Genomic DNA, 22,434 nt, shown 5'->3' with positions numbered 1-22,434 from the left:
AGGGAAGGCAGGGGCTCCAGAGTGTATTATTATTATTATTATTATTATTATTATTATTATTATTATTATTATTATTATTATTTTGCACTTAAGATAGTATTTGGTACCTAAATAAGAGGTTCTAGCCAGAACAGGTGCCCGGATTATGCTGGACAGCCACATGGGTGTCTGTGTTGTTCTTCATGAAGAAGGGGTAGGAGCAGAAGCAGACTGGATCACTGACATGGATGACTCATTGGACAACAGCTGCCCATTAATGTCCTTTTACACCTTGCTTAGTCCAAATCTCATTTCTTTGGTAAATTGCTAGCCAGTTAGGTATCTTGCACAGCACCTGTGGCAGTGTTTGACACTGACCATTGACATTGACTCACCATTTCCCTCCACACTTACAACCCCCCAAAGAATGAAGAAGTGTCATGATTGATTGAGGTAAGAAAAATCAAGGGAAATTAATGTTTGAGTAGAATTAATTGAATGGGAAATGAAAGGGTGGGTTCATTGGTGGAATCTCTGTGGGACTCAAGTGGTCATTCAGCATTTGGCTGTTGCTATAGAACATAAGAAGATCCACGTTGGGTCAGACCCAAGTGCCATCAGGTTCAGCATTCATTTTTCAACAGGGTCAGCCAGATCCTTCCAGAAAAGCCACAAAGTGGTCATGATTGCTCTCCCCTGTTGTCTCTCCCCAGAATCATCTCTTATTCAGCTTACTACCTCTAAAGAGGGCAATTCAATTCAGCTATCATAGCGACTGATCTAAGAAAACCTATTTTCCAGGGACTTATCAAATTCTTTTGATGGCTTTTTAGCAGATAAGGCAGTCTATAATTGTTTAAATAAAATAAATAGTGGGCATCATCACACCTTGTGATATGAGTTGCGCAAGTTAATTGTGTGTTGTGTGATGAAGAAGCCATGTTTGCCGTACTCCTTTATGAGGCTGCTGGAATTCTCTGCATACATGGGAAGTCCGGAGGTGGGGTTACAGAAAGAGCCATTCAGAGCATGGAGCAATTGAGAGGAAGTCCCACCACAATACTGCAGCAACTGTTGAGTCAATGGGTCAACTGCTAATTCTTGGAAGAGGTAATTATTTTGAGTGTGTGCTATCTGTGGCTCAAGGCCCTGCCTCTGCTCCATACTCAGTTTCTGACTCTCATATCCATCTTGTTCAGCATTGTTTCCAACAGTTTCTGGTCAGATGCCTCTAAGAAATTTACAGACATGGAGATAATAATCGTCCCCCATTGCCTGCCCCAGCATCTGGTATTCAGAGGAATACTTTTTCTGAACATGGCAGTTCAAGCCATTCAGCTATCACAGCTGGCAGGAGGGCATTCCATTGGCAGAGCTGGCACGAGGGAGGGAGGGAGGGAGGGAGGGAGGGAGGAAGGAAGGAAGGAAGGAAGGAAGGAAGGAAGGAAGGAAGGAAGGAAGGAGCTCTGGGTGGGTAGGGCCAAGGGAAGGTGACTTTACAAAGTGGATGAGACTTGTAACGTTCTCACTTTTTGGAGACACCACTCATGCCTTTGAATATGGAGGATCTGTTCAACTAATATGCCTAATAATGATTGATCACAGTATTCTCGACAAATTCTTCTAATATACACCCATTCTCCATGGCTTCTTTTCCTAATCCACACAATATGTTGATTTAGAAAAATATGAATTAAACAGCAATGGTAAATTAACTTCAAGTACCTTTTTTCCTGGCATGGCAGGGATCCCTTCACGGCCATTCACTCCAGGTAAGCCCTTGAGGAAGAAATAGCATCTTATGTAACACATTGGTATTATGTAAATCACACCGCTTTCATAATGTCTTTCCCCTAGAAACATGATAGCAATACAAATTACAAATGCTACTCTTAATAATTATAATAATAATTGAACTATACATACACTTTCTCCTTTAGGCCCAGGAAGGCCAGTAATTCCTCTGTCACCTTCAGGACCCTATTAAAATAACAGAGAAAGAAATGAAGTATGCCAGACATATTAATGGATGCACATCTGAAAAAAGCAAGGAAAATGCCTCCGCCCAAATAACTTAAGACAGGATATCATCATTAAACTAAGGGCTCATCTACACCAAGCTGGATATTCCACTATGAAAGTGGTATGAAAGCGATATATACAAAGCACTGCAGTGGCTGCACAGAGACAGGTGATGCGGACAATGACGCATCCTTCCCCAGGAGGTGGATCTTGTCCCCTGACACGTGAGGATACTGTTCCCCAGCCTCTTGCTTCTTCTGCAGCGGTCATGGCATGCGTTACTCCACACACAACCCTGCAGAAGGAACAAGCTGTGGAGCAGTTTTCTTGCATGTCAGGGGACAAGATCCATCTGCCGGCGAAGGACACATCGTTTCCGAGCCATCTGATCCCCTGGCAGGGATGGCATCACTCAGCACTGATGTGCCCTTCCCCATCAAGGCCACAGCAACACGGAAGTGGGCGACTACAGCAACGCTGCAGAAGGCTCTGTCCTGCAGATGTCACGAGATCTTTTACTACGTATAGCGCCATGTACATTGATGGTGGTATATTAATAAATAAATAAATAATCCCTCCCCATGCACCAGAAGAGAAGGGTCATCCTTTGCAGCGGTAGGAGAGATGCTTGTGCAGCCGATTCCCCTTCTCTTCTGGTGAATGGGGGACGGGATGTGCCAAGATCTCTCCTGCTCATGACAGCTGCAGGACAGACTTTGCCCCCTACCCCACCCCAATATTGGCTGAAGGATTTCTCCTACAATTTGATGTTACACGTCCAGTCATAGGAGACATCCTTCACCACCCCCACCCCCACCACCCACTCTGCAATCAATTTGGGGATCGGCTCAAGCCTTCCATCACCTCGAGCCGATCATCAGATGGATTGCAGGGTGAGGGCAACGGACATGCACGTCCCTGGGAACACATGGGGTGCCGCAATTGGCAGCGCCCCACCCAGGGATGGTATGTGCCCATCCTGGGAAGCACGTGGGGAGCCCCCAATCGCTCTGCCCCACCAAGCGACGGCATGATCGGAGGCTGCCCAAGTGCTTCACAGGATGAGATTATTTCCCATGCTGATAGAGGTGCACTGGGCAAGAGCAGCAGGGGTTTCCGTCTGACACTCTTGCCTCATGATTCTGTAAACACAGAAAATAATCCACGTAGCCCGCCACATGACATGATAAGCAACAGTTGTTCAGAGAAACAACGTTGCAAACTGTTGGTTATCTCCATTGGTTATTTCTGGAAAATAACTAACCATGGCTTGATTTCCCCCCGACAGTCGACACATTAGTCAATGGGGGATTATTTAAGCAACTGTTGCTGAAATAGTCCACCGTTAACATGTCCGAACTGACCCAATTACTTGGGAGTAAGCCCCACCGAACACAGTAGGATTTCCTTCCAAGTAAACATGCATAGTATTGGGCTGTTAGCCTTGGGACATTAATGGTACATAATTACTTGGTCAATTATTTTAAAAAATAATAACTTACTCTTTCTCCTTTGGGACCTGCCTCTCCCAGTGAGCCCCGTTGTCCTTGATCACCCTGCAAAGAATTATCATCATCATCATCATCATTTATTACACACTAATCAGCAAAACCCACATGCAATTCCTTACAGCAATGAAATAAAGTGATGTGAGTGATTACTAAAGGCAAGGGAAATTCCCAAAGACTCATTGAAATTGCATATTACCACATAAGCCTCAAAATAATGGCCAGGATGACTGTTTCATAGATAATGGGGAATCAATTGGCTGGGATGCTAACACTGCTCCCGCTAGCAGGAGTACATCTTGAGCACAGGTTGCTTCCACCAGTAGAAGGGGAGAAGTCATGTTTATTGAAGCCCTCTGCAGCCCTCTGAGCCCCCGGAAAATCTGCTCCAGGGGGTTGGGAGATCCTATGGAACAGTTTGGGGAAGCTACAGGAGATGGAAGGAATTGGCAAAAATTGCCTCCACACCCTTCAGCTGGCATGCCCTTCTGCTGGATCTCCTGTGGATAGAAGGAGACCTTCCATTTGTAGAAGGATCCAAGCTATTGTGTGTTGTCATTGCCATTCTTTGAATCTAGGGGAGCCTCAAGAAAAGTCAGTCCTCAGTGTACTGCCAATCGAAGAGTTTACAAATGCATACATGGAAGCAAACTTAAGCCCTCTCCAGGGAAGCTCCCCTGGCACCAAATCTCTTGTACTTTGGGCATCAAGCAAAAACATTTTTATTTGCCCAGGTATTTCAGCATATTTTATAACTGCTTTTAGTTTTATGGTATACCTCTGAACAATTTTACCTATTTTATGGCTGCTGTTTCTGTGCTTTTATCTTTGCTTTGTCTGCTGCTTTATTGTAATTTTATTATCAATGTTATGCTACCCTGGGAGTTTAATACTGAAAGGCAGCCTAGAAATTATCCAATGGCTCTGAAACCCTACGGTTCCTTAGCTATCTGTCAACTGCTCCAGGGATTGTATTGCAGCTTCAGTAAGGATGGCCTGGATCCAATGGGGCTCATCCTATAAAATGCAACTGAAACCACAAGCCTAGTCATGAAATGAAATGGTCATGTTTAATTATTATATGTGCTTCAGGGACAATTTTATCTTAAAATAACAGAATAATCAAACCACTTTATGCAAATATATACATACAATGTATAAAAATCCCTTTGCAAGAGCAGCAACACGGTGTAGGAATGCACATCTTACCAGAGTTAATGATGCCAAAAATTAAGACCAGTAGGGGATGTGGGACATGCTAATGTGTATACCCTTGTGTTTCTCTGTGAGATACTGATCTGAGAGTAACCCCTGATTGAACGGAGATACCCCCGGAGTAGCAGCATTCAGATATGCAACACGCAGTCCTCCTCTGAGGGTGGAAAGTTCTGTTGCATCTCTACATCAGGAATATCTGAATGATCCAACTGCTGCAGCGGGAGCACAACATTAGAGCTCAACAGAGGCTTCCAGGAGAGAGACAAAGCAAAAGTAAGTAACCATACAGAGATGCAGCAGGCAGCCTCATTTGTGGGTGCGCAGTTCTTTAAGCTCCCAGAGGTATATAGATCGTTTGACTAACCATTTTTTCATAGCACCTTAGGGGTGCCTGGGCACAGAGTCCTGGAATTACTGGGCTAGATGGGGATTCTTTAAATGGAGCTCCAGAGCAGCTGGCTTTATGTTTCACTCTGAATCCTACTGTTAGGTTAACAGAAGTCTAAGGGATTTGCTGACATACTTACAGGTGCCCCAGGAAGACCTCGAGGACCTGGCTCTCCATCAAGACCCCGACCACCCTATATTAAAAACAAAAATACGTATAGGATTATTAGGAATTGCAATCTAAAAATACTCTGCATATTTATTAACTGCCACTGAAGTCAATGGGGAAGACAGCAAGTTTGCCCTGACAGTATTTGACTCTGACATCCCTCATCCCAAAGTCCCCGGCTGGATGAGTGGGCCTGGCTGGTTACATTTGGCCCAGGGGTCAGAGGGTCCCCATCCTGGATCTAAGTATCTTTCCTTGTAAGCCAGTGCTGTCTTTAACTAATTCCCTGTGCCCTGTATATACGAGTATGCTATTCTACAGCATAGCAGCCAATTGAACTAAAACATACTGTCCTTTGTTGAACTGTTGCAAAAGTCTTTTACAAATGAGACAATTACAAGCAAAAAGAAACAGCAATGCTATCAAAGAAAATGTAAAGTAATCAAGAAGCTGTACCTTGGAGAAAGTTTATATGCATTTCAACTGATGGGGCAACATGAGTAACTATTTAAGTGTATTGGTAAGTAACCATTCTGATGAGTCAAGAAAATAAGTGTCCCAGCTATAGCAACAGAGTTTCATTCTCGATCAATAAAAGATGCAGAGAGTTCAAGATGAGCCTGGTGAAGCACAGCTTTGCAAATTAGAAGGGTAATTTTGAGTTTAGTTCTGACAATACAGAGGATGAGTGCACATGGCATTAAAAAAAGGGTTAACATCAATAAAGTAAAAGGAACATCAAAAGGTAGCTTGCTCATGCCATGATACCTCCCTGATGTTTAGATTTTAGACAACAAGAGTGCTAATTTCGAACACGTTATGATTCAATGCTACAGAAATTATCAAGAATCTAGGCCCACAACAATTATATGTCAACAACAGTGGTGAGAAACGTATAAGAAATAATAAATCACAGTAGTAGTAAACTTTCTTGGATTTTTCTGCTCAGGAAATAGCGAGTCCTATTCAGAGCCCGCCAATCAATATATACATGACGATAGGGGTGCACAGTCGATTACATGATGCAAAAGCCACTGCGCAGGCATCCCAGGGCTTTCCCCGAAGCTCCAAAGCAAAAAAGTTGGGGATTTCCCCCAGCATTTTTGTCTGACACGCAGCAAGGACAGCACATCTCTGTCTGTTGCTGCTGCTCTGGGGTCATGTTGGAGGTGTGGCCGCGCAGATGGTGACCCCTCATTGGTCACTGTCCGCCTGGGCAGGGAGGAGGGCCCGAGGCGAATGGCCGCTGGAACGCCCCTGTGCTGCCTCCATGGGGGAGGGGGGGAAGGTTCTCCTTTTCCCTGGCTTCAATCCCCACAAGGATAAAAAGCCAAGAAGGGACAGCAGTGGCTCCTCCCTCCTGGATCCATATAAACCCCGCGCTCTCTCCTTTGCGTGGGGATAATGGGGTGCAACCCCGCAGGAGTGAAAATGTGGCATTTGGGGGAACTGTGGTGCCAACTCAGCACAGTGAAGATACACCCCAGGAGGTGAAATTCTCAGAAAGCAGGTAATTCCCCCTCCAACCAGGCTTTACTATTTTTAATCTCAATATAAGACTGCAATCCTATACATGTTTATATAGACGAAAAAGTCCTACAGCTCCCAGCATTCCCCAAGGCTGGCTGGAGAATGCTGGAACTTGTAGGACTTTTTTTCTGTTTAGACATGCATATGATTGCGCCTTTTTAACCTCTTCTACTGAGATTGGTACAAATTCTAGATTTCATTCTAAAAATCTCCTTTCTAGATCCCTGACAATACATTGAAACCAACTGTTAAATAATTTCCCACAATGTTTTTCCCCCATGTCCATTGTCACATAGGAGTCCAAAACAGAGGATAACCTGGCCTCTATTTTCACCATCACAACCCAAAATTTCCCCAGTTCTTTCTGAGCCACAGCCAGATCGCTCCACTGTTCTCTAAAATACTGGGATTTCTTACAGGATATAATCTATTTATATGTTCTCTGAAAATTTTAGAAGGATTGAGGCACCTCAGGTGCACCTACATAGACTGACCAATTTCCCTAGTGCATTCTTTGGTTGTTAGCAGTCTTTATCATACCAGCCATATCTGACTGAAAATAAATTTCTTGAGGTTTGCTCAACACCATGCAAAATTATGACTAGTACAAATATACAGCACAGTGGGCTACTGATAGACAACAGATAAGTAAGGATTTCTTGTAGTCAGTTTTGAAATTGACAAATGAACAAATGAGGATATAGCATGAGTCCTATGTAAACCATCAAGGCTGTGCTAAATGCTTTTATTGATAGCTATTGCAGTGAACATTTACATACACAAGGAAACAAGGTTGTCTCCTTGTTGTGTGATTGTAACGTACTTTGAAGACAACCTAGTTTTCATATGCAAGATCATAATCATTCTATTATTTACATGTCACATGATCCAGCCAAAGTTAAGCACTTTTTAAGTTCTGTTGATTTATTTTGGAGAATTGAGTATATGTTGAAATACTACTGAATTTAAACTACTGAAACAAATGGGACTTAAAAGTGCTTAAACTTTGGCTGGGTCATTCCCACAGTGATTTATTCAAAGATGAAACATAAGCAAGTCAAGAACGAGGAATATTCTCTTCCCATCCAGTCAGTTTCAACCTCTAATTGACTCTTTGAACAAATTAGAGACTGAAATGAATTACGCCTATCAGACTCTGAGGTTAATTCAAAATAGAAATGTGGGAGAAATCAATAGGACACACACAAAATACAGCATTGCATCATCAAGACAAACTTGGTCTCTGCATCTAGAAATGTGGCTCAGAAGACCTGTACTCTCCCTATAAGCTACAAAATGTAAACTCAGAGAGATCCATGTGCTCAAGAGAGTGGAAGTTGAAGAGGAAGTTCTCATATGAACGTTCAAGTATTCTGCATTCCATTCATAAAGACACAGTTCAGATCATTCTTACATATTTATATATATAAAAAACAAGTATCATATGAGTTTTCCCCAACCTGGTGCCCTCCAGATGTTTTTTGGACTTAAATCCCATCAACCCCAGCCAGCTTGGCCAATGGTGAGGAATGTTGGAAGTTGTGGTCAAGAACATCTGGAGTGCACCACCAGGTTGGGGAAGAGTGAATTAGAGGCATACATACATAAAGCCAGAAAGGAAACATGTAAGTAAACAGGGTCTGCCAACTGGCAGAAATGCACGTGTGTAGCCTCAGACAGGTAATCAGCACTCGAACCAAACAGCTGCCCAAGACAGTGTGGAGCAGGGAACTGGACTGTCCCGTCATGGCTCCCCACCATGGTAAGAAAAATGGAGGTACATCTAACAAACAAGCTAAACTACTAGAGAAATGAAGAGGTGCCACGTAAGGAAGACAAGACTGACGAAAGTATCGATTATGCATTGTTCCACAGATATCAGTTCTTCCATGAAATAACTCACCTCATAACCAAACATCAGAAAAATGTTTTAAAATGATAAACATACCATTGCTTTTACTTACTTTATCACCTTTGGGTCCCATTATGCCGGTTATACCTCTTAACCCTGAAGGTCCCTAAAAGGCAAATTTTCCTGTAAGCACATAGTTTATGCACCTGATTTATCGTGTGTGTGTGTGTGTGTGTGTGTGTGTGTGGTTTCGTCCTCATCCATCTCCATCCACTTGTCAGACACTCTGTTCCTACCATGAATGTCATCCTTGACCCTTTTTGGCCCCACTTCCTGGGTTGAGGTTAGGGGAAAATATATGAGATTTCTTTTGGTCCACTTGGTGGTCTTGGTGCTGGTTCCTAAATCCCCAATGGTCCTACTGCTTTAAAGTTAGGTCTTTGAAAGGGTTTTTCGAAATACAGGGTGTGACAAAATCACAATGCTTGGGTTAATTATATGGTATGAGTAAATGGAAGGCGGAAGGGGCCTGTGTGGGGGTGAGGAGACTGAGAGCTTTTCTACATAAGCGATTTATTGGATGCTCATGATTGGCTGCTCATGGAAGTTTGTGGGTTCTTCACATGATGCCGTCAACCTCCAGAACGTCTCCGATATCTTTCCCCGGTAATCTTGCTTTAAAAAACCCAGAGATAATGCACTATTTAAAATTATCATGGGATATCACTGGCCACTAAATGGCACTGCTTCATTTAACTTTACGAATTCAATTACAAATCATGTGGTTGTCGTTGGTCGCCATTTAAAGGAGCAGTAGATAATATGGAAAGACCCCAGAAGAAGAAAACATGTAAACCGCCCAGAGAGCTGTAAACCGCCCAGAGAGCCCCGGCTATGGGAGCAGTATATAAGTGTAATAAAATAAAGAAAGAAAGAAAGAAAGAAAGAAAGAAAGAAAGAAAGAAAGAAAGAAGGAAGGAAGCAGGATTTTCCTTAATGTAAAGATGCTTTGAGTTTATATAAGGGGAGATCAGAGAGTTAGTTGGGGGATAGGGCCTTATGGACTGATGAAGCTACATCTAGGTAGTGGGAGTTAGAAGAGGTAGAGTAGACAGGGTATACCCAAGAACTGAGTGCTTAATTATAAAGATCTAAACAACACCTCTTGTGTTGTTCATCTTTCTGCACGACTAATAGTGTACATATTTCCTGGGTACTTCCCCTATGTGGGTAAAGAGAACCAATTGGGCGTATTGGGTGTCTCTCTTTTACCTAGAGAATATAGGGCCTGAAGCTTTTGGTTAGTGAGGACAGCTGACCCAAAGCGGAGGCAGACGGACCTGGCGGCAGGGTCACACAGGGTCAAAGTCTTAAATCACCAACAGCAAGGCTAGACTGTCACCAGTCTTACAAAAAAATTATTAACAAATTCCAGAAGGAAAATTTAGCAAAAGTTAATTGTGATTAAGTCCTACTGAAAGCAACAGGATTTAACTTTCTTGCAAATGCTGTCTCACATTGCTTTCAGTGGAATGTTACTCACAAGCAATTACAGCTGGGTCTTTTTGAATTGGATGGATGGATGTCTTTTTGAATTGGATGGATGGATATAACTTTATTTCTGACATATGTATATTATATTCACTAGAAATAATAAATGGAAAGCAACTAAAAAGTTAATTAAAAGGAAATACTTTACTGGAGGGCCTTGAGTTCCGATATCACCTAGTCCTCCTTGTTCACCTTCCTCTCCCTAAATAAGCATAATGCACAATACATTAGTTCATAAAACACTCTTAAGCCTGTAAGAGTTGATAGGTATTGTTTATTGGTGTATAGATACATATCATCTGGCGTATATTTGCCACACATTACAGTATACATGCAGTATACATGAAGTTCCCTCTTACAGAAGTGATATCCATGCAGGAACTGTCATGTGTTATTTTTTTAAATGTTTTTATTTAATTTCTGTGTGTAATAAAATATTTAAAACAACAAGAAGTACACTAAACAATACAAACAAAAAACCATGTCTCTTTGTTCTGTTTTGTTTGTGTTGCTCTGGTTTTCAACACACTTGTCAATATCTTCTGTCCATATCAAACCTACTTTTACTTTATAAGATTGCTTCAGAATGATTTGTAGGGTACTAGGGGGTTTGTGGTCAGTTACACCTTTGTTTACAAAAGTGATCATGTATACTCGGCTGTGATGGATTAATCTCACAATTTTCCAGATCTTAGAGATCCAAGCCTTGAATCTAGAAGTTAGGGCATCGGGCAACTATTCACATAAATACAATTTGCTTTCTGTGTGGTAGAAACCCTTGCACATTGTCAGGTATGGAAAGAAGTATAAGCAGAGGTTACTACTATACATGAGACTATGTCTGGTATAATTTCAAAGACCCCTGTCCAAAACGTTTGGACTTGAGGCACAACAAAAGTAAATAATCATCCACCAAGCATTGCCCTTCTAAATAATTTTAACCTAGCAACATTCTGTTTTCTCTTACCTTATGGCCTTGTTTTCCTGGTTCACCAGAGTCTCCTGATACTCCCTTGTGACCCTAAAATGTAACAGCAAGATCCAGAGCATAAGTATTTAAAGTGCACCCTCATTTTACATTTGGGTGCATATCAAGCAAGGGACAAATGCTGTGAATACATGCTTATAGCTTTGAAGGTGCTGTGAAAAACACATGCTTACAACTTAAGAGTTATAGGGTTGTACCCAATGTTAGTCTTACTTTGAATAGCCTCTTTGAAATGAATGAGACTTAAGTCAGACTAACACTGGATACAGCCAGTGCCTGTTCCAGATCTTTGAGCGGCCTTGGGCAACACCCCCCCCAATGGGGTCCCCTCCCTCAGTGGGACTTCCTTCTCACTGCCATTGTCACAAGCTGTTGCTCCTCCTCCTCTTTCTCATCATTGCTACCACCTGCTTGCTTGACAGGCAGAGAGCCACTGACCAAGTAGGCAGTGGCATCTGCTGCTCCTCCATCTCACCACCTTCGTTGTCTGATCTAGAATGAAAAGCAGGTGAACAAGCAGGTTGCCATGGGGAAGAGGAGCAGCAGCTCCTGGGGGCTTTTGTCACTGGGTCCCTGCTGGTGTGTGATCCTCGGGCAGGTGCCCAACAAAGCCTATTATTATTAATTTATATAGCACCATCAGTGTACATGGTGCTGTACAGAGTAAAACAATAAAATAGCAAAACCCTGCCACACAGGCTTACATTCTAGCCTACCCTTGACAATGACCCTGAATATATCCCATAATTCCCCTTCCATTTTTTTTCTTTTCTAATTGGGCAAAGAACAATTATTATTATTATTATTATTATTATTTCTGTCTGTCTGTCTGTCTTTCCATGGCACTTCACAAAGTACAAGAGGATAAGTCCTCCCCACAAGGAACTTACAATCTCAAATTCAACAAAAGGAAAATAACAGAAGAAGTGGAGAGAAGGGAAGGCAAAGATGAACAGGGAAGGGATATGCCATTGTTTCAATTACATCTACTTAGACTTAGGACTCATCTACACCAAGCAGGATATTCCACTATGAAAGCGGTATATAAAAGGCAGGAGCCACACTACTGCTTCATAGCGGTATTGAAGTGCACTGACAACTGTTGGGGCCCATTGACACATACCACATACTGCTTTCATACCGCTATATCCTGCTTGGTGTGGCTCCTGCCTTTTATATAACGCTTTCTTACCACTTTCATACTGCAATATCCTGCTTGGTGTAGATGAGCCCTTAGTTACAGAACTACAAAGAACCAGAGAGATTACTTAACAGCAGCAAATAGAACCCATTTCTCAATCTTCTTGAAATTTTAGCAGCCAATGTGGTAGTTGCTCTGCAGCTTCCTAACACTAATTTAATGTGGGGAAATGCCTGAAGTCATTAAACTCTTTATGAATAGATATAACAAGACACAGCTTGGCAAAGCCATGTTTAAAAAATTGCCTATGGACCTTTAAGTCACTTTCTTAACACTCTACTACATGAGCCACATTCTCTAATAGCCACTTTTTCAACCATAGAAGGAAGGATAAATAGCACTTAAAAGGAATCTTTTGTGGGGTTCACAAGCCACAAAAAGATGGATTCGCAGAGACCTTCAAGTCATAGAGCTTCAATTGTGTTCTGGTCATGATTTCAATATTTTTTCCTACTATGAGGCCCTCTCTGGGATTCATGTTCTAACAATGTGATGGATTACTAAGTACCACTCCTGAGCTGCATCCTCATGCCATTTGATATCCAATCACACCTACAACATATTTAAGCACACTGATCCTCTTACCTTCATGCCCATTAGCCCAGCGTGCCCTGGTCGGCCAGGTGGACAAGCATTGGGACACTGAAAAAGAAGCCACCAGCTAAGTTAAATCAGGATAAGAACCTTTTAAAAGGAAAGGTTTTATCTTTGTCTCCAAAGGGGAAGGTAGATATCTCACCAGTGGATCTCCATCACGAAGCCCAACTGTTCCCTGGAGAAGATTAACAACAGTTTTAAAATGGAGTCACATGACAGCAAAACTATCACAATACAGAATCAACTAAGTTTCCTGCAAACCCCAATTTTCTATTTTCACCAATCCACATTGTTTCCCTTGCCCCAGGAAGCCATCAGTATTTTCTGCTGAAGATGGGAAGAGGAGTGAGGCCGAAGTACAGTCTGCTTGGACTTCATTGACCTGGTTCGCACAACACAATAAGCGTAGTCACCGTGGATTGATTCAGGATAGGTTGTCGTGACATCTGAACCCAGAGCAGTTTTGGTATCATCAGTTGTTTTTCATGAACACACTAACCTGAATACCTATGGCTTGTTGTTGGGCTGTTCAGGGTGGCTTAGCCTGACGTCTTAACCCTGCAGAATGACTTGATCATGGGTTGTCAGGAGCAGCTAGAGACCCTGCTGCTCCTCGCAATCCCTCTCTCTGTCTCATATAAATACACTTATACACACCTAGAGATCTACACTAGTCAAGTTAGCACGTGTCTTACCGTTTTTAAGTGTGCGTTTCGTAGTATTACGCCACATGACGTATAGTTTGTGACGTTTTATTGTTGTCTGTTCTCCGGTTTTTATTTTGAACTTCTCTGAAATAAGTTGTTCTATTTGGTATGATGTGGCCGATTTCATCGTATTAAATGGGTTTCCTGTATATCTTAATTAGCCAATCGCATTTCTGGGGGATGTTTATGTAATTTCCGTGACTAAAGTTGGAGCTGTTTTTTTTCTTTCAAGCTTCTTTTTTGCAGCCACTTCCAGTTTCACTTTTGGGAGGCATCTTGGTGGATTGTTTGTAGGTGGAGGGGCAATTGAAGCAGAGAGAAGAGGAAGTGGGAGGGGAAATTGGCAGATGGGGAAATAGAACAAACGGGTTTATTTTCTTAGTGTGGCCAAAAAGAATGCATTCCCACGGAAAGAGAAAACGTAAGTAAACGATTTAAAACCCGCTACGTTTTAAATTGTTCAAAAACAAAACGTTCAATGATGGTAAAAACAACGTTTCATATACTAGTTTAGATCCCCTCCAGATTTCTTTTTCGCATGCAATACGTCAAATGCACTGTACTTAAAGGAGGACAGGTCTTCATTTGTGTTTCTTTCCTACACTGAAGTGGCACCCTGCAGGGATGCACTTAGAATGTGATCTTATAAAAGAACTCAGCCTATTTCTTTTTTAATCCTTGCCATGAATATTGCCAAGGATGAGACCAACTTTTCTTAATAAGCCTGGGATTCATATGGTTTGCATATCCTATTGAGATTCCAAGCAGACCTGCAAATCCACCCTAAGTAACCTTTACATAGTTAGGGAATTAATCAGCACTTGATGGAAGGTAGAGTGGATGTTGAGGAAGTTGGGACCTTTCCTCAAATGAAATAAGGATTCACCTCAGGAATCCTTTGAAACAGCTCACACAGCTCTGTTCATGTTGGGCATCTGCCATACCAGAAACAGGGCAAGATCCCAGACTTCACTGCTGCTTCCAGCATAAATGACACTAAAAGTGAAAACGGGCATTTTGTATGCCTGCTTATTTATTATTCACAAAGCATGAAAATTCAGTACAGTATCAACTCAACTGGTACCACTTGAGGAAATGCCACAGCCAAATGCATCTAGAACATTGCACAAATTAATGTTACTTCTAAACCACAGAAACATCCCATCACACATAAAGGCACGTTGATACAGTTGAGAGAACAGAACAAATCGCGAGCCATTTCTTATTCTAATTAATTTAATATTAATCTTGCAAACCTACCCTGGGGCCTGGAGGTCCTGGTACTCCCGGAGGGCCTCTCTTCCCAGGGTCACCCTAAACAGTTTAGAGGTGTCATTATTGCATATTAAAGTACTATAAAATACTCATATGTTCATCAGGTCTCTTTTAAGCACGGCTGAAGCAACTACAGAGGAGAACAATAACACTGTAGTTAAGTTCAAAATTCAAGACAATTCTGGTTGCACAGAATATAAAGTCCCTGTTACACAAACATAGAGATGATCACTTGCGACACAACCATGTAATTTAGATCCTCACATGGGGATCAGCTTCATTACAAAATGGAGAACTTTAACCATGTTAAATGTTTCTTTGTCCTATGGGAGAGTTGTGCCAATGTGCTGAGATCCTTCTAAATCACATGAGGGAGACACTCACACAAGCAACTTGCCATGTGGAGTTTACTCCGCATGGTTTTGTTGCAAGCCATCATCCATCTAAGTGTTTGGATTATGAAATAGTCATAATTTGACATGGCTCAATTGAGGACTTCTGTCTGCTATGGTAAGTTGTTGAAACAGGAACATGAGAATAATTTCAAACAAATGTCTTCCTACATAAAAGCGGGAGAAGCACAATGTTTGTATGAGGAATGTACCGACTCGTGAGGGCTGACAATAGGGGTTGGCTTAGTTGGGTAGCTGCTATAGGGCCAAGGGCTCAGAAGGGTCCATCCATTCCCCAACTCTGCCAACGATGCAGCATGGGCAGGTTTCCCTGGCAGGTGGCAGGGTCTTTGTAGAACCCAAGGCACGCCACCTGAGCGCCAAACACGAAGCTGAGCCAAGTGCTGACTCAGGCCCATTCAAAAGTGCTGCTGCTTGTTGCAGTAGCCAGCCATTCATCTCCCCATTTACATCTTTCCTTGGCAGGCAGTGCTTCTAAATGGGAGCCAGGCCGACACTTGGGTCCACTGCCATTTAAAAGCATGATCAGGTTGGGAAGGCTTGTTTGTTAGTGTTGCAACATTGGGCAGGAGCAGACCTTCGGTATTGAGGGGGGAGAAATTTGATTGTGGGCAGCAGGGGCTAATCACCACTGAAGCCTGGCACCAGCCCTACAATTAATGCATAATTCATCCCTAAGAGCATCCATATACAACTATAGCCCTAAAATACCATAATAACAATTAAAACAAAAGGACATTGTGGATTACCCAGCTTGATTGCATCCCAGAAAACAAGTGCAAATTTCACGCCATTTGTAAGAAACTCAACATTGGTGGTTATATGAATTATGAGGAATGTAATATGAAATTATGTAGAAATTAAAACATAAGAAGAGTCTTGTTAAATTAAACCCAGGGTCCCTAAATACAGCAACCTGGTGCCTAAAGTGGCCAACCAGAGGAGTCTTGGAAGACCACAAGCAGGACCATGAAGGAAATGCCGTTCCCCACTACTGCTCCCTATCAGCTGAGTTTCTGAGGACCACAGCTTCTGAGTATGGAGGAGGTTCCATTTAGCCTTCCTAGCTAAGACCTGTTGACCAACCTGTCCTCTATGGATTTGTCTAATCTTCCTTTAAAGCCATTAAAGTTAATGGCCATCAACATATTTTGTAGCAGTGAATTATTTATGCCTTGTGTGAAATGCTTTCTTTGATGTCTCCTGAATCTACAGCCAATCATTTCCCTGGGTGACCCCCATTTCTAATATTAAGGGAGATGGGAAGGGAAATGTTGTCTCTATCCACTTTCTTCACCCCATGCAAAATAATGTCCATAAATGGGGGTGTCCTTCAATAAATCCTTCTATTTTTAATCCTGTGGGGTAAAGCCTGTGGCTTGGATCCTGAAAGTAGTGGATGTATAGAAGGAAATTCATGGAAAGAAAATTTCTCATGTGCTCATCCCCCCCCATAGCTGTTTGAACCTGCTATAATCCTCTCCAGGAAGCTATAGGGCCTTCCTGAACAATGTGGGATAGGGCATGACGAACACTGGGAGAGGGGGAAATGACCAAAAAAACTGGTTTAAGGTCCACCCAACTCTAGGCGATTCTCCCCTCCTGCAGTAGATCTTCCACACCCCATCCCATATTGTTCAGGAGGACCCTGCAACCTTCTGGAGAGGTTTTAGGGAGTCCAGTCAATTGCAGTGGGAGATGAGCAGGGAAAACTTCCTTCCATGAACATCCTTGTATTCACTCATCTTAAGATCCTAGACTTTGAAAAAAGAACTCCAGTAGTATATGCAGCAGCCAATCACAGACATCAACATGCCAAATGATTGTATACAATATAGCCACAGCTAGGATAACTTGCCATGGGCAAACCATAATTGGCAGCACCCACATGATGACTGTAATGACTCATTTCTTGGTAAATGTGCATAGAATCAGTACGTAATTCAATTCATTCATTCCAGTTCTATACTGCCCAATAGCCAAAACTCTCTGGGCAGTTCACAGCATGTGTCAGCCACTGTTGAGGCACATCCATCCTAAACATCTAAAAATATCGCAGACATTTAGCCAACAAGCAAATATAATATAGACCAGTGGTTTATAGGAATGTGCAGTGAAGTACTCACAGGTGGCCCAACTCTGCCCACTTCTCCAGGAAGTCCTGCTATCCCAGGAGGACCCTGCATTAGAAAAGGTATTATCTCATTCAGTGAAACTCCTTATAGTTCAAGGGATAAGTAGTTTTCTAAACAGAGGAGATGGCTCAAGAACCTACTTGACCTGAAGAGTTACATGCTTTAAAAAATGCTACAAATAAAAAGACCCATGGCATGGCGTGAATATAAAGCACATTAGGGGCACAACCTTATTGGGTCGACACCTGCTCCAATCCTGGAGGCTTCTGAGCATCTTATGCTCTGCTGGGCTGCTGCCCACTGGGCCAGAGGAACACCGGAGGTGATGTTTGTCTCTCCGTCCTCTTTTAGATTGCTAGGGGTAGGGCAGGGCGTGAAGAGGCCATAGCATTTTGCATATCTTGACTTCTCCTCCCCTCTCACCACACATAGGACTTCCCCCTTTTCTATACCTGCGAGGCCATCTGGGACTGCTTTTGAGACCTTGGAAAGCAGGCGCTGCAGCTCTTTCCATGCAGCAGGGAGGAGCTGGGGGGAGGGAAGGAAGGAGAGGATACATCTAGAAGTCCCCCTCCCGAAGTCGTAGAAGAGTCAAGAGCTTCAGGAGGGGGATCTGAAAAATCCTGTGGTCCCTGGGACCATAGGGCTGTGCCCTAAGTCATTTCACTGATATGCTTTGATCAATTGTACAATTTAACTATTGGTAGTTGATTAAATTCTACTTACAGGTGATCCAAGAATCCCTTTTCCCTGAAAGAAAAAAGAGAAGAGTTTATTACATTTCTGTGTTTTTGTATACTCAGACTCGATTGCTCGCCAACAATAGGAGCATTTGGAATGGAAAAAGAAACTTCAAGGTGACATTTTTAAAAACCTGCAGATTAATAAAGTATTTTTTCTCGGAGTATTTGAGATGGCTAGCTATTTCAAGCAGGTTTAACTGATTATCTCTGAGGTAGGTGCTGTATGTTTTGGAGCAATCATTATTTAGAGAAACTTTTATTAGCAGAACAGCACAAGCAATTTTCTTTGGAGATTCATCTAACCTTTACAGTACAACTTAACATTTTGAAGTGGAACCTGCAACGCAATTGCCACAATGGTCCTAGAAACTCAAGTGTGTGCAAGTTTTCAGGGGGAGAGACACAAAGAGGAAGAAGCTCACATTCAGGGTTATATGGTTTCAAGTAGATGAGTAAGGGAAACTATAAACCGCTGGGCTGAAAGTAGGGAGGGAGGCCTGATCAAGGGCCTTTGGGTGCCCCCCCCTTGTTTCACCCTGGTGAGGCCCCCCAAAATTTACCAAGGGATTGAGGGCTAAGCGGGGGTGGGGAGGAAGCAGACAGTGACAGAGACAGGCAGTGGCATTGAAAGCCATGCAACTTTAGCCACACAATACCCTGGCACTGTGATGGGAAGTGTCAGGTGAGGGAGCTACAGCTGCCATTTTCATTATCCTCAATGCCTCTGGGCCTTGCCTGACGTAGGGTGTGTTCGCATCATAGCAGTGGGGAAAGAAGCCATCTTGGCTGCTCCCACTCCCCCCAGGCATGCTGCGTGCAGAACCACCATTTGCATTATTCCCTGCACTACAGCGTGGGTTGGCGTGTCATCCGAACCCTGGTGTGCGATGCAGCGGGGAGTGGGGCTTTGTACCCACCCTATAACATCTACTGCAATTCATGAGTTGTAGCATAGATACGAAGCCTTCTCACCGTGCCACCATTTCCAGAATAGCATCCAATGCAAGTAAAGACGACCCAACTGGTTGTGCTCTGCTACATGGCAGTTCTCATATCACTGTAACAGATTCATGCCATATCTTGGGTGTGTCAACACCTGTGTCAACACAGGGGGAGTCAAGCCTCAGTTCATCACACCACATGTTGTTGCTTTTTCCACCATGTTGTGCTTTGTAGCAGCTTTGCTCAAAGGTCACCATGCAACAGTCTGCTAATGGCAACGGTTCCCATCATAATGATGATGATGCATCATGTTGTCTCAACATGAGCCAGGTTGGCTTGAGCTTCCTACACCATACAATGGCGTGAGATGCTGTGCTTCAAGAGCCTCAGAGTTATATTCATCTCCAACGTTTGTTTGTTTTTAACTCTGATACTCCAAATAACACAGTTATGATACTCCAAGTAACACAGTTATGAAACTCAAGGTGACTTTCTTCTATTCAGTCTGCTTAAATTGCAGCTATTGAAAGTTATTCTGAGCAATCATTCACCACATGCGCTGTTAAATCACTCCACTGGGAAACCAGCATCTGCAAAAACCTTCTCATCAGCCATCATAGCTTTTCCTTCTGTCAAACTACAGTAATTTGCTTTCATTATGGATAACGAACATTGTAGGTAAGTACTACTGTGACTGCTCTTAACACTCATTTCCCAGCAACAGCACCGTTTCCTATTTATCCTAAGATCCACATATCTTTTCATTCCTTTTAAGAAAATACAAACAAACAAACAAACAAAGGCCCAGAAGGAATGTTGTAATACCATCTGGAACCATTTTGAGGAAGGAAACTTAAGGTTCTCTGCCATCATCTAGGTTATTTTCTGAGCTTCTGGCTACTTCGGGGGGGAAATATTGCTTATCCTCTTGTAATATTTTATTGTACTAATGTTTTTTGGTAAACCACCTTGAAAATGCTGTTATGTAAATAATAATAATAACAACAACAACAACAACAGTAAGAACAGAACAACAACACAGATAAGTCATACAAAGTCACACGGTTTGGGACTCTGCTGTGATATTTGAGGGCCAAACAAGAGGTGATGTTAAATGCATTATTGCACTTTTTTTCTTATGCAAATACCTTCTGTGGGGGATCATGAGCAGGATCGGTGCTGCATCAGATTGGAAGACAGAGTTTAACCCTTCCACCTGCCATGATCCCCACAAAACTCAGGCACACACTTCTATTTGCATTGAGAAGAAAGATCCCGTGGGTTTGAACAATGAACACGCAGGAAGGCCCTGTGATGTTCAGCTGCCTTATATGATGTATATGTAAATATATATATATAAAGTTATTGTTTATATGCATAAGGTTCAGGAAATAAGTAGGCCTCAAGGTACTTACAATTTTTAGAGGGGGGGGGTTGAATGCCCGAGTGTTGATTGGATGGTTGAGGGGGAATGCAGATTGGCTGAGTAAGAGTGGGAGGAGCTAGAGAAATGTATCTATATATAGTTAAGTGAGTGGTAGAAGTGTCAGTGTGAGATGAGTCAGTAGAATATGAGAGTTTGAGTGTTAGGAGATGTTCTGTGAAGAGAGAGTGAGAGATACAGTGTGTAGGTTAGAATTCTGTGAGGTAGAGAGAAGTAGAAGATTTTAGGATATATAGTGGAACCTAGTAAATAAAGAAGTGACTGGAAACCAATACGCTTTGAACCTTGTAACCATATGCATTTGAACTGAGGAAACCATTAAGCTTATAAACACATTTACTTGAGTTAATAAATTCCAATTATATTTACAAACAACTGGTGTGGTCTGTGGAGGTGTCTGAGGAGAAAACAATTAATAGTGGCAGCAGAATGGGAAACTGAGGGCTAGGTTGCTGGGTTGTGGAGCCTGAAGAATAAAGGCGAGACAGGAGCGGCGGCAGCAGGCCTAAACCTTCACACATGTCATTAGCACCAGTGTGTGTGTGTGTGTGATTGAAGTGGTCCTGTGTGCTAGAGGCGTGGATAGTCCTGTCAGGTGCTTGTGAGTGTCTTAGGTGAAGCCAAGTTGACACAGGTGGGCAGGGTGTCACAGGCCCTCTCATTGGAGGCTGCTAAGCTTCATTAGCTTTTCTCCTGCACACCTTTCAGGGACAATACAAGATCTGCCTGTTTACACAAGAATTCATCTTCTAGAAATACTTTAATGGGTCTTAAGGTAAGAAAAAGAATGTAAAGGATAAGATTTTTAAGTCTCCAGCAAAATCCCTTAAACTGTTAAGAAGCTATTATCAAGCCTTATTTTTAGATTGATAACAAAAGCAACATATTATTATTATTATTATTATTATTATTATTATTATTATTATTATTATTATTATTATTATTATCCCTCACCATAACCCTGTGAGGTAGGTTAGGTTGAGAGATGGTGAATGTCCAAGATCTCATGGCTGGGTAGGGATCTGAACCTGAATCTCCCCATCTGACACCTTAACTACTAGACCGCATTAACTACTAGACCACATCATACAAGGCTGTTCCTTGCCACAGCCTTGTATCTACCATGTACAGCCTTCAAACTGTACATCGAAATCGAAAACTGAAATCGAAAGAGCTCTGTGTGAGCAGAAAGTGCTGCACACAGGAGAAGGGATTGCCAATTTTCCTTTCAAGTGTAGCCCCCTTCAGGCTGAACTGAATCCCCCTCTGGAGGGTTTCCCTGACCTTCAGATACAGTTTTCTGGTGAATGTCAAGGGCTAGAGCAGGGCTGGGACAGAAAAATGTGTAGAGCTTCATATGTGGCCCTTTGGATCCTTTTCAGAAAGTCTTCAATAACATCAGTATAAGCCACCACTTTTTACCATTAAAGAGACTTGTTTTAAGGGCCAGTTTTTACAGTTGAGTTAGAAAGGCTAAGAAGTCTGTGAGAAATCAAATCTGTTCCCTACTGATTTCAAGATAGAAGTCCTATTTTTTTGTGCTCTGCTGTTATTTCAGATTGACTGGAAATTCCCTCATGGATTTATGAAAGAAGAAGGTTTTTTCCTGACTTTTTTTTATATATAGTTCTAGCAAAAAGTAATTTATAGTATTGATTTTGAAATAAATGCCATATAAAAATCTATCACTTACAGGAAGTCCACGGCCTCCAGGCAGCCCAGGTTCACCCTGCAAAAAATAAATTTTATGTTATTTTGAAGAATCAAAAAGAT

At 42.3% G+C, this 22,434-nt stretch overlaps 1 protein-coding gene across 1 annotated transcript in view; it reads right to left on the bottom strand.

Moving 5' to 3' along the window:
* The window catches only part of COL9A1 (collagen type IX alpha 1 chain), an 81,688-nt gene that overhangs the window by 39,021 nt on the left and 20,233 nt on the right, over positions 1-22,434 (bottom strand). Inside the window, exons 10-22 of the mRNA XM_063125469.1 lie at positions 22,355-22,390; positions 18,259-18,282; positions 17,524-17,577; positions 14,970-15,023; positions 13,145-13,177; positions 12,991-13,047; positions 11,184-11,237; positions 10,365-10,418; positions 8,778-8,831; positions 5,255-5,308; positions 3,504-3,557; positions 1,906-1,959; positions 1,705-1,758 (exon numbers count right to left, since the gene is read on the bottom strand). Coding sequence (XP_062981539.1) covers positions 1,705-1,758; positions 1,906-1,959; positions 3,504-3,557; positions 5,255-5,308; positions 8,778-8,831; positions 10,365-10,418; positions 11,184-11,237; positions 12,991-13,047; positions 13,145-13,177; positions 14,970-15,023; positions 17,524-17,577; positions 18,259-18,282; positions 22,355-22,390 — 636 coding nt within the window. The remainder of the gene's footprint in view (positions 1-1,704; positions 1,759-1,905; positions 1,960-3,503; positions 3,558-5,254; positions 5,309-8,777; positions 8,832-10,364; positions 10,419-11,183; positions 11,238-12,990; positions 13,048-13,144; positions 13,178-14,969; positions 15,024-17,523; positions 17,578-18,258; positions 18,283-22,354; positions 22,391-22,434) is intronic.

Source organism: Elgaria multicarinata, chromosome 4 (genome assembly GCF_023053635.1).
Source record: "Elgaria multicarinata webbii isolate HBS135686 ecotype San Diego chromosome 4, rElgMul1.1.pri, whole genome shotgun sequence".
In the NCBI taxonomy this organism is placed as follows: domain Eukaryota; kingdom Metazoa; phylum Chordata; class Lepidosauria; order Squamata; family Anguidae; genus Elgaria; species Elgaria multicarinata.
The sequence above is the reverse complement of the archived record's forward strand: the minus strand, read 5'-3'. Positions and strand labels throughout refer to the sequence as shown.